The following is a 17,385-nucleotide window of genomic DNA, read 5'->3' on the forward strand; positions in this document are numbered from 1 at the left end:
TTATTAGCAACATTATAGACTACTGCACTGTCACTGGAAAGCTGGAGAGGTGATGTTCTGAGGCTTTTATTTTTTGTAATTTCCTCTTAATAGAAAATGGCCTGTGGTTATTAGCATGACAGTCAAGGTGGGTGACTTCAGTTTCAGTTCATCTCTAGATTTCATAACTGGAACTCTTGCTAATGTTTAAGCTGCGCTTAATGTGGCTTTTAGAGAGCTGTCACAGCTCTGACTCACTACTTTTTATTGTTCTCTTTAATCTCCTGACAGGAAGAAATTATGACTTTGATTTCGCACATATGATGTAACACTTCATTATCTCTGCTGTTCTCTTTTTGTATCCTGTTTATTTGTTTAACTCTGAAGTCCAGCTCCCTTCCCTCCTTCTGAGTCTATGTCTGTCCCTACTGGACTCAGAGTTTCATAAACACCTGGCATTTCCTTAGTCCAGTGTGATCCTTCCCTTTTCTTTCTTCCGTGGAATGCTTAATTTTTCTTTTTTTTTTCTTTTTTGACCTATAGATATAAAATGCACTTTAATAAATTTCTTTCTGGATTTATCTAATGTTTATTAGATCATTTAAGTGTTTTTTCTTTGTCAATTTTCAAAAACGTGCCTTGACTGAAATAGTATTTCTAATAAAATACAGTTGGAATTGCTATATTTTCATAGGGTTTTTTTGCTATTAGAAACAGGAAGCTGCGACCCAGAAATTAAGCGGCTGATTCACATTTGTCTGCGTCACGTTCTCCTTCTCTGTACTGCTTGCCTTCCATCCTGGAACAGGATGCATTACGCAGGCTGTATCTCCACAGTGAGATGTCAGCACAGTCCATTTAGAAAATTCAGCTCCTTTACAAAGAGATAATGTAATCTCTGGCCTCTGATTTAAACTCATGGAATTTTCTCCACTCTAAGAGTGATAAGTAAAAACTGCTCCGCTAAATCAAAACCACGCTTGAACTGGGGTCGACTATCCATTTGCCTAATGTGAACAAGGATAATATATTTGGCATTATTAAATGTAGATCTTCAGTGAAGGGCAATTCATTTAACACGAGAAGAGTAGCGTGGAGAGGGACAAAGGACATTTAGGTATGAAGCAGCAGGTAAAGGTCAGGGACTCTGCTCTCCAATAATAGCGGCCTAATGGTAATTCCCTTGCAGATAATTTGCCTGTCAAATCTCTCATAGCTAAAGCACGGCATGTGTCTTCGAAGAGACTAGGCCTTCAAGAATATCTCTTTTCTGCAACAAACATAGAAGGAAGACTTATTTAAAAATAGTTCTGAGGCAATTGATTCGTTCTTTGAAAGAAAAAAAAAAATGGAATTTATACATCACTAGCCCCTAGGTTAATCTGGTGTCTTATAGTAAATGTAAATATAAAATGCAAACTGCAATGGTAAGAATAAAATGGTAATAACTAGGAAAATATATATTTGCTGTTTCGTTAGGGAAGGAGTTTCTAAGCATCATAAGTGAGACATCATCGAGATATAAATCTATAGATTTGTCTATGTAAAATATAAAACTCTTTGATGTAAGGAACACACATTTTAGAGACATAAAACATAATAAGTTACTTATGCATAGCATTAAAATGTTCACATCAATAATAGAGTTTAAAAGAGTTTGTGAAAATAATTTAAAAAATTTTTAATGTTTATTTTTGAGAGAGAGAGAAAGACAGAATGCAAGCAGGGGAGGGGGCAGAGAGAGAGGGAGACACAGAATGTGAAGCAGGCTCCAGGCTCCGAGCTGTCAGCACAGAGCCCGATGCAGGGCTCGCACTCATGAACCGAAAGATCATGACCTGAGCCGAAGTTGGATGCTTAACCGACTGAGCCAACCAGGTGCCCCTGTGAAAATCATTTTTAATGAATACTTCAATGTAAACTAAGCAAATGGTGGAGCCTGGGTGGCTCAGTCCGTTGAACATCCGACTTCGGCTCAGGTGATGATCTCACAGTTTGTGAGTTCGAGCCCCACGTTGGGCTCTCTGATTTCAGCCAGAGTTGGCTTGAATCCTCTGTCCCTCTCTCTTTCTCTGCCCCTCCCCCCACTCATGCTCGCTCACTCTCTCTCTCTCTCAAAAGTAAATAAAAACATTAGAAATAAATAAAAATAAATAAATTAACTAAACAAATGATGGGTACAGCACTTCAAATACAATGGAAGCTGACAACTATGAAGTATGAGAAGGCAAATTCATATACGGTGATTTTGACAAGAAATTAGCAATATACAGTTGCTCATCAAAAGCCATAAAGATAACTTTTCACTCAGTTATTTTACCTCAAAAGATATGTCCTAAGAAAACAGAAGAGCAGAGGAAGATTTAGATATCAGGAAGTTGACTACTATTTTTTTCAAAGAGGAAACACGTGCTATTTAAATAACTTGGAATAATCATGGAAGACTGTGGTGTCAGGGTGGCAGGCGTAAGGCTAGGAAAAAACATGGTATTCAAATTGAGTGATAAGGAAAGCTGCTCAAAGTGTAATGGCTAGTGGAAAAAAAATTGGAATAGACATCATTAGAGGCCTCATAATTCTCTATGTGTCACTATATTTTCCAAACCATTTATATTGCTTTTATAATAGAAAGAACAACAATAAAACAAAGACCTACGCAGGGAAAAATACAAATACTTGAAGATGTTTTTAAAATATTTTTTAAACACACACACACACACACACACACACACAAAGAAAATACTCCCACAAATGGCATAAGGTATTACCTCTTCTAGTCATTCAGACCCCAAAAGTTCAACAGAAGCTCAGGGACTGCCGATTAACTTGCTACTTACAGCATAAACATCATCAATTTCAAGAACAGCTTTATAAGGAAGTCAGCAGATAACTGACTCATGACCTCCCCAACAGCACCCAACTGTGAAACAGCTCAGTAAGGAAATGTTCTCCTCCTGGCAGAGAATAAGCTGGTGACAGGCTCTGTGCCACAGGAGATTCTAGTCCCTCCCGCAGGCTTTTTTTCAGTGGGGAAAGATTCCAAACTGTGACCTTCTTGGTAAGGAGCAGAAGACAGCCTGCTGGGAAAAATGCTTCAAGTCTAGTCTGGATTTTGCCCCTTTCCTCAGCTCAGGAGGCAGGACTGCATATCCTGGACAATGTGTAACTACCTACTTACAAAGGTAGATGAAAATAGCAGTTGAAATATTACAGCTAGCAAACTTTTAAGTAAAATACACTATTCCTGCCCCATTAAAATTCATGGAGCATGGTACCACCATGACCATATGATATACTGTTAAAAGGTACATTAAAGGAATGCGTTGCCTCTTCAGGAATATGAAAGATGCGAATGGAAACATGAATAGGCAAATGTATATATCTAGAACTAGGAGACTACCCCCCCCCCCAAGCAGAGTACCATAGTCTTTTAAAAGTCAGATTAAATTTGCCATGGAAGAAGCATCACATTTAAAGAATTACTTTTAACTGGTGAGAAATTATCAAACTTTATTAGCTATAAAATTAAAACTGCTGGTTTGGGACATTTAAGAGTAAAATATTACAATGTAAATAAAAATGTGCATGTTAAAATTCAGATTCAATATTTCTTCGATAAAAAGTTAATGCTTTATGTTTCAAAGTTTTATAATCACTTCCATGTCAGATAATACTTTAATATATATTGGAAAAAATGGGGCCCTTAAAATAAACATGTATTATAAATACGGATATGCTGTAATCTTAGAATATACGTATGTCAGTAATGATGAAGAATCCAAGTTTTATTGGAGAAATCAGACATGACAATCACTGGAGTATTCCCTTGGTATTAAGCATGTAGAGTCAACATTTTAATAAAAACATTTGTTCTTGAAGATTTCAGATGAAGAGAAAGATATTAACACCTTAATGTAATGGTAGAACATATCTTTCCATCAATTTCTTATGATCAACTTGGTCCTTCTACTGCAAGGTTTCTCAGCCTCAGCACTACTGAGATTTGGGGCCAGAAAACTCTTTCTTGTGAGGGATTCTGAACTGAACAATGTTTAACATCATCCCGGACCTCTACCCACAAGAGATACCAAAAGCACCCTCGACCCACCGTCCATCCAGCTGTGACAACTAAGAACGTCTCTGGATATCGCCAGATGTGAACACTAGCAGCAAATTCGCCTGCAGTTGAGAACCACTATTCTCTACTAATGTCTGACCGATTACATGTATTATTTTAAATGTTTATAGACTTATCAAGGAGGCTGGTATTTTAGAGCATTTGCTCTGCCTATTTATATGACAGAGAAATTGAGTGTTAGGAAAACTTCTCAACCTGCTCATAAATCCTCAGCAGTCAAGCTGAAACCATGACCAGTGCTATTTCCTATTTCACACATCTTCCTGATAGAGAGTATCTGCAATTTTTTTTAAGTTATGTAAACTTGAGAGAGAGAAGGGGGGGGGAGGGCAGAGAGAGAGGGAGAGAAAGAATCATAAGCAGAAGGCTCTGCACCACCAGTGCAGAGCCCAGTGTGGGGCTGGAACTCACAAAGTGTGAGATCATTATCTGAGCCTAAACCAAGAGTCTGACACTTAACTGACTGGGCCACCCAAGTGCCCCGCGTATCTGTAATTTTATAAGTGTATTTTACACTTGTGAGTAATCCGCTGCTTTGAAATTCACATTCTCATCTGTATTTTCTCATTTTACTTTCATAGTAACTTTTGAATTTATTTCGTTCAATTTAGAAAATCCTGGCGCATACCGGCTCAATGATATTACCAAACACAGGACTGAGATTCAATCAAATATCGAATTCTGAATCCTGAATTCATTCCATTACTCGTTACAATATCCTTGGTTTACTATTGGGAATATTAGAACTCTATACTGAGTGTCACTGGTTTCTCTTAGGCACTGAAAGAGGAAAATAAAAACTTTGCCATTTACCCTTTGTTTCATGGCACTAAATAATAATACAGGATTTCTCAGACTACCCAAAGTCATCTCACTAAGTTCAGCAACGTATATAATTTATCTACCTCACAAAATTTCTGTTATATGTTTCAATCATATGTATGTCTTAGACTCAAACAGAAAAAGTCAAAAGATAAAGAGAACACCCATACTGCTTTTCCTTTTGCTAATTTAATTTTAACACATCCAGAGTGAAGGGGTACATGTCCAGATAGTTATCCAACTTGTTCACCTGATATGACAAAGATAGGTATTTCTTTCTGTATCCATATTCAACCTGTTTCACTTTGTGATCTAAGTTAAACACAAAATGATCTAAGTTAAACACAATAGTTAAACCACTATTATGACCTAAGTGTAAACACAGTCAAAATTTACTCCTTATCCTACCGTAGGGGGAAAATATGTGTTCTTGTTTTTGACCAGGGAATTGCTCTAAAATAGAGACAATCTATGAGAATCAAAATTTGAAAAAAATTATGTAAATTTCTTATAAAAATTCAATCTATTTTAAATATATTTTATTAATGTGTCTGTATTAAGTTGTCCTATTATTTTTTTAAGTTTATTAATGCAAGCAGGGGAGGGGCTGAAAGAGAATCCCAAGCAGGCTCTGCACTGTCAGCCCAGAGCCCAACACTAAGGAGCTCGAACTAATGAACCGTGAGATCATGACCTGAGCCGAAATCAAGAGTTGGATGCTTAACCAACTGAGTCACCCAGGTGCTCGCTCCTAAGTTGTCCTATTCATATCAAAAGCATTGTTATCTTCCATGTTAGTGAGTATAAATTAGTATTTTCCTCTTTACCCCAAATAGTAAGGAGAGCACCATACGGCACTAAACATTGAACATTTCTCACACCAAAACTTGATTTAACTTTTACACTATTTCCCTCGAGATGAGCATTCTTTGAAGACTATAACTTACCTCCTCTCGATGCTCATCTCCTGACCGCTGGATATACCACTTAATAGATGCTTGTTGGGATTTAGGTATACATTCCAGAAAGGTTGAATTAAATTCAATGCCAAAAATCACCTTTTCATCAGCAGTTTCGTGACTAATGCCTGGAAAGCAAACATGGAATAGGAGATTAACCTTGACCTGATTTTAAAAGCAATGGGAAAATAGACTGATTTAGAACAGATGCTATGAGGAAAAGATTCATACACATTATTAAAGAGAGAGGAAATTCATGTTATAATATTGTTACCGAAGAGTCAAATATTATCTAATAGATTGATTTTTAAAACTCTATCCCTGCATTACAATTTTTATCCTTTCATCAATATATTAACTATTTGCAACCAATTTTTTAAAGTAAGAACTCATAAGATCTAACTCTAACCACTGAGTCTTTTTATTCGAGCTGAACTGAATACAACTTTAGTGTCTTTTAATGATTCACCCCTTCTAACTTGTATAAAATATAACCCATTTTGTAGATAGTTCCAGAGGAGCAATTTACTTCATCTTTAAAGAGCAATTCTATCACGATTTGATCCACAGAGCTGACCACATAACATTAAGAAATTTTAATGTCAAAAAAGTAAGTACAGTGGAGTGTACTTGATAAAATTCTGTACTGATGATATTGAGCTAGATGCTCTAATACTCAGAATCTGGACTTACACATATTATCTACCAAAAAATGTTCTCTTTTATTCAAAGAGGGATTCTTAAGCCCAACATGCATTTGCTATAAGATAGTTAATGGGCTGCTAAGGGAGCATTGTCTCAGACACCCTATTCTCGTAAATCAACTGCACCATCTGAAATACATTCCATCCAGAGTAGCCAAAGGCTGTGTCCCATGTGTGATCTAAGATCTATAGCTCAAATTTGATCAAATAAAAAATGACAGCTGCTCAGCCTGGCCCAAACATGCACTTTTTCATCATATATTCAGATGTCTCAATTCTGCAGATGGGCCTACTTAGCATTTTAGGCATAAACCAAGAGTAAGGCTTAAGGGACCTCTGTGAATCCTACATGTAAGCACACAAAATTATCAGCAAATGGCATGAATGCACATATATCCAATAGTTGGGCTTGCCTTTGAAGAAACTTCTTTTGAACTTGTTTGTGTTTTACCAGCAATGATTAAGTCAGGCGTGCTGACACCATCATGAATTAACCTCATCTAACCTTCAAAATGTGTGGATTCCATTTGAAACTTGTAATATATCCACCATCCCTGCCAATTCAACAGAGTATATCTGTGATTTTCACAGTTAATAAATTCCTAATGCACAGAAAGATCCCCAGTGCCAATCATGGAAGAGAAAGGCATGTATCATTTCAAAGTAACAGATGCCATTTTCCTGAGCAAAAGGAGTTCAGGAACAGAGCAGGGAGGTTTCAGGCTGATTGTTAGGTGATGAGGCAAGAGTGGGGGAGAAACTCAATTAGACTGATTCGGCCAAAGAATCGGTCAAGTTAGTAAAAGATACATTAGTGAAAATGAAATAGTTGATCGTATGAAATACTTTTTCAAGTCAGGAAAAACAGTGACTCTTTGACACGAAGTCATCACTATGTCCGTTTGACAGGAAATGAATTTATTGTTAGCAATAATCTTTGTTTCATTTTTGAGTTTTAAATTTCCTACTTTTAGCAATCTTATTTACAACTGCATCAAAAAGAATGAGTACCTAGGAATAACTTTAATAACTTTAATAACTTTACAGAATTTAACTACGGACATGAAACACCCACACATTGCAAACTATAAGGCATTAATGACAGAAATTGAATAAGGCACAAGTAAATGGAAAGATACTTCATGCTCATGGATTAAAAGAATTAATATTGACAAAAATGTCCATACTACTAAAAGCAACTTTTGGATTCAATGCAATCCCTATTAAAATACCAATCACATTTTTCATGGAGAAAGAAATAATTCTAAAAATTTGTACAGAACCATAAAAGACTCTGAAGAGCCAAAGCCAGCTTTAAGAAAAAAAGAACAAAGCTGGAGGCTTTGTGGGTGCTGCTCTGATGGGATCCCTTACGCTCCCTGGTTTTAAACCATAGTAACAAAACTATAGTAATTAAAACAGTATGGTACTGGCATAAAAACAGACACAGATCAGTGGAACAGAACAGAGAGCCCAGAAATAAACCCACACATAGATAGTCAATTATTTTTGCAATAAAAGAGCCCAGAATATACAACAGGAAAAGGACAGTCTTTTAAACAAATGGTGTTAGGAAAACTGGACAGTCACATGCAAAAAAAAAAAAAAAAAAAAAAAGGAAAAAGAAAAAAGAAAAAGGACCACTACCTTATACCATACATAAAAATTAACCCCGAATGGATGGAAGTGTTAAATGTAAGACTTGAAACCATAAAACCCCTAGAAGAAAACTCAGGCAGTAAGCTCCTTGATGTATTTTATTGATGATTCTTTTAATTTGATGCCAGAACACAAACAACACAAGCAAAAATAAATAAGAAGGACGACATCAAACTAAAAGCTTCTGCACAGCAAAGACCATCGTCAACAAAATGAAATGTCTTCTTACCAAATGGGAGAAAATGTTTGCAAATAATATATCTGATAAGGCCTTAATATCAAAAATGTATAAACAACTCATACAACTCAATAGCAAAAGCCCCCAAATAATCCAATTGCAAATGAGCAGAGAAACTGAACTTTTTTTTTTTTTTTTTTTTTTTTTTCAAAGAGAACATAACAGATGGCCAGCAGGTACATGAAAAGATGCTCAGCATCACTGATCATCAGGGAAATGCAAATCAAAACCACAATGAGCTATCGTCTCATATCTGTCAGAATGGCTACGGTCTGAAAGATAAGAAATAACAAGTGTTGGCAAGGATGTGGAGAAAGGGAAACACTTGTGCACTGTTGATGGGAATGTAAATTAGCGCCAGGGAAAACAGTACAGAGGTTCCTCAAATAATTATAAATGTAACTAATATAGGATCTAGAGAGTCCACTTCTGGGTATCTACCTGAAACAAACAATACAAAACAAAACAAAACAAAACAAAACAAAACAAAACAAGACTCTAACTTGGAAAGATATATTCCACCACCCCCCGCCCTGCCCACATTTACTGCAGCATATTTTGTAACTATGGTGACGGATGCAACTTAAACCTATTGTGATTGTTTCACAATGTATGCAAGTATTGAATCGTTGTTGTGTACTTGAAACTAATGTTGTGTACTTGAAACTAATAATGTTACCTGTCAATTATAACTTAATAAATTCCTTAAGATTGCAAATACATAGTTTTTAAATACCCTGATTATCTCTACTTTAGTGCCCACAGTTGATTTTCTGTCTCTGGCTTTCCAAATAGGTGTCAAATACTCATATATATATATGTGTGTGTGTGTATATATATATATATATATTTAAATGACTGTTCCCGGAAACATGAGATAACTTCTTATAGTCTACAGGGTAAACATAAACTCCATAGAATTCCATAGGAGCTGTCACAAACCTAGCCCAACCTCTGTGAGGTCTTTCTGATTGTAATTATTGTGACTTCATCTACGGTAAAATTTGCCTTGGCTCTTTTAGCGAAGCTCAGATGCTATCCAGCTAAGTATCCTCTCCTTTACCCATGCATTACGCAAACATTCTTTTGTGCCTAGGATACAATTTACATCCCAGTGACAGGGACAAGGTCATCAAGTGAATAAATTAAAGAACATAGTATTTGGCAGTGTTATGCGCTACAAATAAAAAAGCAGATCAGGGAATCAGAGGTAGAACATGGAGAAAGTATCTCAGGATGGTCAGAAAAGGTGTCTCTGAGACAATAACATTTAATTAATTTTTTTACACTTATTTATTTTTTAGAGAGAGACAGAGAGAGAGACAGAGAGAGAGAGAGAGAGACAGAGCAAGCACAAGAGTGGCAGAGAGAGGCATAGAATCTGAATCAAGCTCCAGACTCCTAGTTGTCAGCACAGAGCCCGATGTGGGGCTCGAACCCACAAACCTCGAGATCACGACCTGAGCCGAAGTCAGACGCTTAACCAACTGAGCCACCCAGGTGCCCCTGAGACAATATTTTAAGCATAAAATTAAATGGTGTGGGGGCACCTGGGCAGCTCAGTCGGTTAAAAGTCTGACTTCGGCTCAGGTCATGATCTCACGGTTTGTGGGTTCGAGCCCCGCATTGGGCTCTGTGCTGACAGTTCAGAGCCTGGAGCCTGCTTCAGATTCTGTGTCTCCCTCTCTCTCTGCCCCTCCTCTGCTCACACTCCATTTCGCTCTCAAAAATAAATAATCATTAAAAAAATAAAAAAAAATTAAATGGTGTGACACCTGAATATAAGAGTTCTTTAGGTAGGTACGGAGGAAATAAATACAAACCTAGCTGAGGCAGGAACAAGACTGGGGCTTTTGAAAAAGAGAAACCAGTGAGTGAGCCATGCAACAGTGAAACGAGAGGATCCAAGCAAGTATCAGAAACTAGATCAAGCAGACTCTAGAGGCCATGGTAAACGCTATGGGTTTTTCACTAATTGTTCTAAGAAGCTAGTGAAAGATTTTGAGTAAGAGAAGCTGTTATCTGACTGTAGTTTCTGAAAGGTTACTCTGGCTACTAAGTGGGATGGAGACTGACCAGGGGAAAAAAACGGAAGCAGGAGGACCAGATAAACGGCTCCGGGACAGGTGTGGTGGCTTTGGGTAAGCGGGCACATCGGGAGGTGATGAAGAGTAGGAGCAGTGGTGGCCACAGAGCCAAAAGGATTTATTGTGAGGTTGGTACTAGGCTGTGGAAGAAAGAGAAAAAGAAAAAGATGATGCCTGCTTTTTTTTTGCTAAGCAGTTGGGTGAATGGAGGTGCTATTTATTAATATGGGCAAGTCTTCACTGCAGAACAACGAAGTTTAGGAAAAGACAGCACTAATTCTTTCTCATAGATCATTTGGGACGCTTATTAGGCATCTAAGATGAGCTCTTGGGTAGGCATACAAGTCGTCTGGCACACAAGACAGAGTTTAGAACCAGACTAAGAATCTGGGAGCAAATTGCCTCTGAGAGTATTGAAATTGATGGTGTTAGGCAGTGAACAGGCAAAGATTTTACGTTTAGATGGTGGGATGCAAAGGAGAGTTAAGAACACTCAGAAGGAGCAACCTGTAAAGTGAGAGGAAAATCATAAGGATGTGGGGGGAGGGGCATGAAGCCCAAGAATGCTGAGACACCATGTCTTTGGAAAAACCAAACCAAACCAAAACAAAACAAATCAAAAAACCCTGATTTGTAGTGCTTGTTCTTTTTTGTGTAAAAACTCCCACTCTGGCTGAACCAAGCTACTAAGAGTTTAAAACCAGCTTATGCAATTCCTAAATAATAAGCCATCAGCTCTCATGGGACCATTAAGAACTGGCCCTAGCACATCACTGCACGGAAGTCAAATGAAGAATGTGTTTCAAGAAGGAGGGAGTTAGACATTAAGTAGAAATGACAACTGAAAATTGGCCATTGGACTTGGCAAGGAAGGAACTGCTGGAGACCTTGACAAAAAAATGGATTGGGGCAGTGATGGTGATGATTGGCAGAGACTGTGTGTGGTTGGTCACAGCAGGAACAGGATATGGTGAGTCACTATCTCCCCCATCAGCAGGAACTGTGTTTTGAATCACTGTCTTTACAACACTTATCGCTATCTGACATTGCATCTATTTTACTTCTTTTTAAGTTTACCGTCTGTTCCCTCCCCTGACACAACTTGAACAGAAGTTCCATGGATGCACAGACTGTTTTCTTTTTCATTCACGGGTATATCCTCAATACTTGTAACTGTTCTGGAAACATCTCGCGGGTGCGTATAAAACACCATGTAGGTTGCACATGGTAACGCCTGCTAAATAAAACACTGGACACAACAGGCAGTCACCCATGCAGTAGAACAAGGTCAAACATACTCTTCTGGACCAGAGCTTATTTTTCAGAAGAATGAAATTATAAATTATAAATAATTGTTTTGTGTTTAAATTACAAAGCTGCTGGGTCACTGGTTATAGACTATGAAATTTGGGTTGTTTATTGAACGTGGGGGTGGTTACTAACAATGTGATGAAGGGAAGGCAGTTTCCTTTCTCCAGTTGAGTACGTGTATGCGTGTGCCTGAGCATGTGTGTGAGCATATATCCTCTGAAGGTAGAGCTTGAGAGTGGAAAGTAACCAAAGCTATGGAATATATTCTTATACATTTTTTTTTGGAATATACTCATGGATTTTGAGGGGAATTTTTCGTATAGGTATTTTGCAATATACTCTTATAGATTTTCTTTCCCTCTGTTATCAGACTCACTCCTTTTTATTCTCCACTTTGTCCCAGTCATACTCAGGCTCTCAAGATCTTCCATGAAATTTTCTCTGAACAAGACAGCTTCTGGTGATGTCTCTCTTTGCTAAACTCCCATATCACTAATTGTGCCTTATGACATCTCCCCAAAGAATTATAAGCTCTCGAAGGAGTTTCTTTGTCTCAACATGTACCCAGGACAATTATATGCACCTGGAAGTCACTTAATAAACATTTACTGATTGAATGAAAACATGAATTAATACACAAATTCACATAATGCATACTCTATCTAAAACTTTCTAACAAGTGCTACACTCTCATCAGACCTTTCTGGAAGGGTCTCTGAGTTTACTCTGAATGTCCATACGTTTTGGACTATATCCTATTTTATCTTTATTAGTAGTTTTCAAACTTTATGAGGATGGGTAAGGCAGTAAAAAATACAAAAAAAAAGGGATAGGAATTTTAAAAGACATATGATACAAATAATGATATAACAAAGGATTATTCACTTAGGCATGTAGACAGGGGGTTGATTGATAAAATCTCCTGTTGCTTTTCCAGAACATAAGCATTATATAAAATGAGAGCTTCCCATATAATAGATATTTTAAAACTAGGCTTAACATTTTAAATGGGAGAAAAGCATATTAAACTTATACTTACTGTCTTCTATGTCCCAGCACTGGGTGATCGGGTCTCCATACTTTACATCTTGGCGTCTGGCTCGCCTATGGAAAAAGGATTAAACTGTTTAGAACATTGAGCATGATATCTGGAACAGATAAAGTCGGCATTTAACACTAATAACAGTGGCAAGAGCAGAACTATGCTTGTCTTACTGCTCAACTCAAACGCAGGGCACTATTCTCATCTAACGTTAATCCAAATACTACTAGCAACAGAGTCCTAACAGAATGCATCCTGTTTTGGAAATAAGATGATATGAATTTTATTGAACTCCTCTGACTTTTGACAAATTGTTCAAAAGAACAGGTTGACTATAAATATAGCCCAGGTTTCAGATACATCCAATGGGGGGGTGGGGGGCAAACCATCCTTACCCTCTTTTTTCAATCAGTCCCTGGGAAAGTAACAAGATGTGCAAGAGCTTTAGTTCGTGGGTAGGAAAGTAACCGCAAATCTAGAACTTGTTACCCTATGGAGATTCGCTATTACATAGATTTGATTAAGCAACAGGTTAAACACTGTCCTCTCAAATAGAAGTACCAGTTTGGTAGAGCATGAGTGGCTAATCCTATCTGCTGATATGCTGTTCACATTGTTTTTTCTGATAGTAGAGACAAGGATAATAATAAATAATGGTGTTGTGCATTATTGTCACATATTTTCCTTAAGAGAAAACAGTAGCTATTGCATAAGAAAAGAGAAAGCTGCTACCCTGAGTTAAAGAAGTCTTAAACTCTTACAGTCTATTTTCATTTGTGTTGGCTATTTTATGTTGCCACTTCAGCAATCGTAAAAGTCACAGTAAAATCTGCAATATCTAGGGTGTTGCTTAAGGGAAGTACCGACCAGGTGACGAGCCTGTATGAGATTCATCTAGCACGTACATTTTTTTAGCTCCCGTGGACATTTATGTTAAGGTAAGGGAAACTATCGCAGAGGCATGTGTGCAAGATCAGAGATAGAGTCTTGGGAAATATAAGAAGAAAAATTATGATTGTGTAAGGTACATAAGGTCAAGAATGTTTTTAAATCGTGGCTTCTTAAGAAACAGGGTCAATTCATCAAACTGAAGGTCCATTACGAGCTAATGAGCACTCTTTGATTTTTAGTTTCTAGAAAAGAAAAATATTCCCCAAGGGCTCACTATGAGAAGTATATTCTTAGCCAAAAACTATAACAGAATATTGGTGTTTTTTACTTTGAAATGGTAATAGCAGTATCTCCCCACCCACAGCGAATCCAGAAATTTCAGGGAATCTAAACTGTCTCCTAATTATAAGCCGTATCTGCTGTTGTACTATGCATTCAATCTGTGAATCCTCGAATTTGAAATTTGACACGTGAGTCAAATTTCAAGAAGAAACAAGTGTGTACGTACTAGTGGGACTAACATGCACTCACTTGTCATCATAGTTAATACAGACCTAAAGATTAAAAAAAAATACCATATACAAATTGCTGACCTTTTACCTAGAGGAAAAATATACCTTGAACAATACTGCAGAAAAAGGGTGTTACCATAATGCACATTTAACAATTTATGATCATAACATATTTAGCTAGCATCAGTCATCCTGATGACAATTCAGGTTGTTTCCAATAATTTTGCTACTGAAAACAGTGCTGAAATGGACATCCTTGGATGATTTTGTGGTGCTTTTGCCCGTGTGTATAGAGGATATATTTCTAACTGGGTTTTGTTGGCTCAAAATAGCTTCATTTTTAAGAGCACATAAAGCAACGAACAGTAAACAGCAGGACAGCATTTTCATGTTTATGTACATCTGAGTGACAGAAGTTGACCAAGTTAGACTTATTACAATAAAAATAAAATTGTACCAAGTCACTGAGACGTGCTGTGGGTTGTTTATAACCTACGCTTTTACAAACACGTATATGTATGCATTATTTGCAAAACAGAAAGGGTAAACATAGACCATGTAAAAATAAGGGAAGAAGGGAGGAATGGAGGAAGGGCAAAGTAGTCGAGAAAAACCAACTTTTAATGGTATTTAACAGAGATGAAGGAAAAGCATGTAAACAATTTTTCAGAATTTTTTCAAGTTCCACATTTCGGCACTTCAGAACCCTCTATTTTATCCTCCTTCAACGTTTAGTTTTAGGCAAAATTTAATTTTAATATTCTTACCAGAGACCATGTTTTCTACAATTAAATCATCTTTAATTTAAACTAGAAGACAAGGTATTCCGGTGAGATAGTCGCTGGGTAGAAAAGAAGGCTTCACCTTCGCTCCATGTGCCTCTTACCGTTTTGAAGTGGGCGCATATCGAGAGCATGCATTTCCATCCCAGGCACAGTAAGGGTCTCTGGCCAGGCAACAGTCCGCACAAGCTTTCCCATAAGTGTCGCATCTGTTCAAGGAGAGCTGAACCAATCCATCCCGGGAACCGACGTACAATTGTTGCTACAAATCAGGCAAAACAAATGAATTAGAAGCATCTTTCAGACCAGTCTTAAGAACTTCCCTTTCCTGAATACCACATCACAGATCTAAATCTGTCTCCTCGGGTGCCCCTGTACAGAAAATAAGCAGTTGTACAGAAACATAACAAAGAGTAAGATGAGTCGATCCCTTCTACTCCTGGCAGCATGGCGGTTTGAAGATGTTGATACCGAAATGGACAGCATTCTAGAGAGCTAGGATAACCTTGGCAGTAATTTAAGAAGGTCAAAACCCAGCTGCTAGACTGAGGAATTAAGACGTCAAATTCTTTCTCAATGGTTGAAAATGCGCTTTGGTAGATTATATCAAGCACAGATGTGATGGGCAACACTAATGGTCTTCCGCTGCTGTGGCTTCTTGCGTGAGAGACGGCTGAAAAGAGATTTATGAAACTTTCTTGTGGTTTGAACCATTTCATTTGCTAATGAAATACCTCTTGATCCCTGAAGGAAAGTGGGTTATAAGCTGGAGAGAAAATACTTGGTATCACTGTGAAGAAAGTATTAAGGAGGCTCGAAAGATGCCATATCACCAATGAAAGGCTGCAGGATACTAAACAACTCAGCAAATAAAGGTGCATTTTGGAAATATGTTCTGAAAACAATGCACTGATCTTTATGAGCATTCGCTGAGCGTACGTGGTGGAAGACGTAGGGAGAGGGATGATACGAATAACTAAGCCAGAGTCTGTGCCTTCAGTGAACTCATGGTCAACGACAGCGGGCCATATCAGAATTTACACAAAGGGGAAAAACCTGAGAAATAAATGTTGACATAAATAAATACACGTACTCAATCTACAGACATCTATCTTCTACCTGCCCTGCCTATTAAAATGTCAGTTAAGACCTCCTAGCTGCTAAATGCAATGCACCCAGTTCAGTATTTGCTTTACTTCAATTCTCCAAAGTGTTTAACACCAAGAATCATGCCTTCCTTGACCTTCAACTTTTTCTTGTTCTCTGTCTTTATTTCTGCCTAAGATTTCTGTCTCCTTTGAGGATTCCTTTCTTTGCATTAAATGTGAGGTGCCCCCTCTTTTCTATCCTCATTTCTTTGCCTTGTATTGTATAAAGCGCATTGTATAAAGCCTCGCATTGTATAAAGCGTCAGGTGCATCTTGAAAACAACATCAAGGTTGACATACTGGATTGCCCTAAATCTAGCCCTGCTACCCTAGCTTTGTCACCCAGGACACAAAGCTGGGAGTTGTCTCTGAATCCCCTTTATCTCTTAGTCAGCCACCGTATCTTTTCCATTCTCTTACACAGAACTCTCTATCTCTTCCTCTCCCTCTCCACTGCCAACACTTTTGTCTGTCTTTATTGTTTCTTCCCTGGATTACTTATAAGTGTTCTAATATTTCCACTGGCTTCAGCCTCGTGTTCCGACAACCCCCACCTCTACCCCAGGACTCGATCCATCTTCCGCTCTGCCACACCAGACTGACCTTCCTAAAAGGAAAAGCTTATCACAACACATTCCTGCTGAAGATCTTTAAAGGTTTTCGTTGTCCTCAGATAAAACTGTTAAACTTCTTAGGAAGACATATAAGGATGTACCTAATCTTGCTCTGTTTTATGTCCCAGAATCATTTCTAGCCTCCTTGCCCCTTGCACACACATATGTCCTTTGCTCTAATTGTTCACAAACTTATTAGAATAAGCTATGATTTCTCACTGTTTACACCTTTCCAAATGTTCTCCTTTTTTCCTTGGCATAGGCTTCCTCTTCCCATCCCCTTTTTAATTTAACCAATTAACTGCAACATCCTTCATAGTTCAGGTTACATGTCTCTTCTTTTTTGTTAATGTATATTTACTTATTTTGAGGGGGGGAGGGGCAAAGAGAAAAGGAGAGAGAGAGAATTCCAAGCAGGCTCCACGCTGTGAGTGCAGAGCCTGATGCAGGGCTTGATCTCATGAACCTGTGAGAGCATGACCTGAGCCGAAACCAAGAG

The 17,385-nt window shown here is 37.9% G+C and overlaps 1 protein-coding gene and 1 long non-coding RNA gene across 2 annotated transcripts in view; one reads left to right on the forward strand and one right to left on the reverse strand.

The window, feature by feature from the left end:
• Positions 1-17,385, forward strand: part of LOC122207002 — a 108,485-nt gene that overhangs the window by 85,340 nt on the left and 5,760 nt on the right. The window lies entirely within an intron of this gene.
• The window catches only part of SEMA3D (semaphorin 3D), a 197,273-nt gene that overhangs the window by 6,158 nt on the left and 173,730 nt on the right, over positions 1-17,385 (reverse strand). The window contains exons 15-17 of the mRNA XM_042916694.1: positions 15,229-15,386; positions 12,937-13,001; positions 5,887-6,026 (exon numbers count right to left, since the gene is read on the reverse strand). Of these exons, the coding sequence (XP_042772628.1) occupies positions 5,887-6,026; positions 12,937-13,001; positions 15,229-15,386 (363 nt within the window). The remainder of the gene's footprint in view (positions 1-5,886; positions 6,027-12,936; positions 13,002-15,228; positions 15,387-17,385) is intronic.

This window comes from Panthera leo, chromosome A2 (assembly GCF_018350215.1).
Source record: "Panthera leo isolate Ple1 chromosome A2, P.leo_Ple1_pat1.1, whole genome shotgun sequence".
Taxonomy (NCBI): Eukaryota; Metazoa; Chordata; class Mammalia; order Carnivora; family Felidae; genus Panthera; species Panthera leo.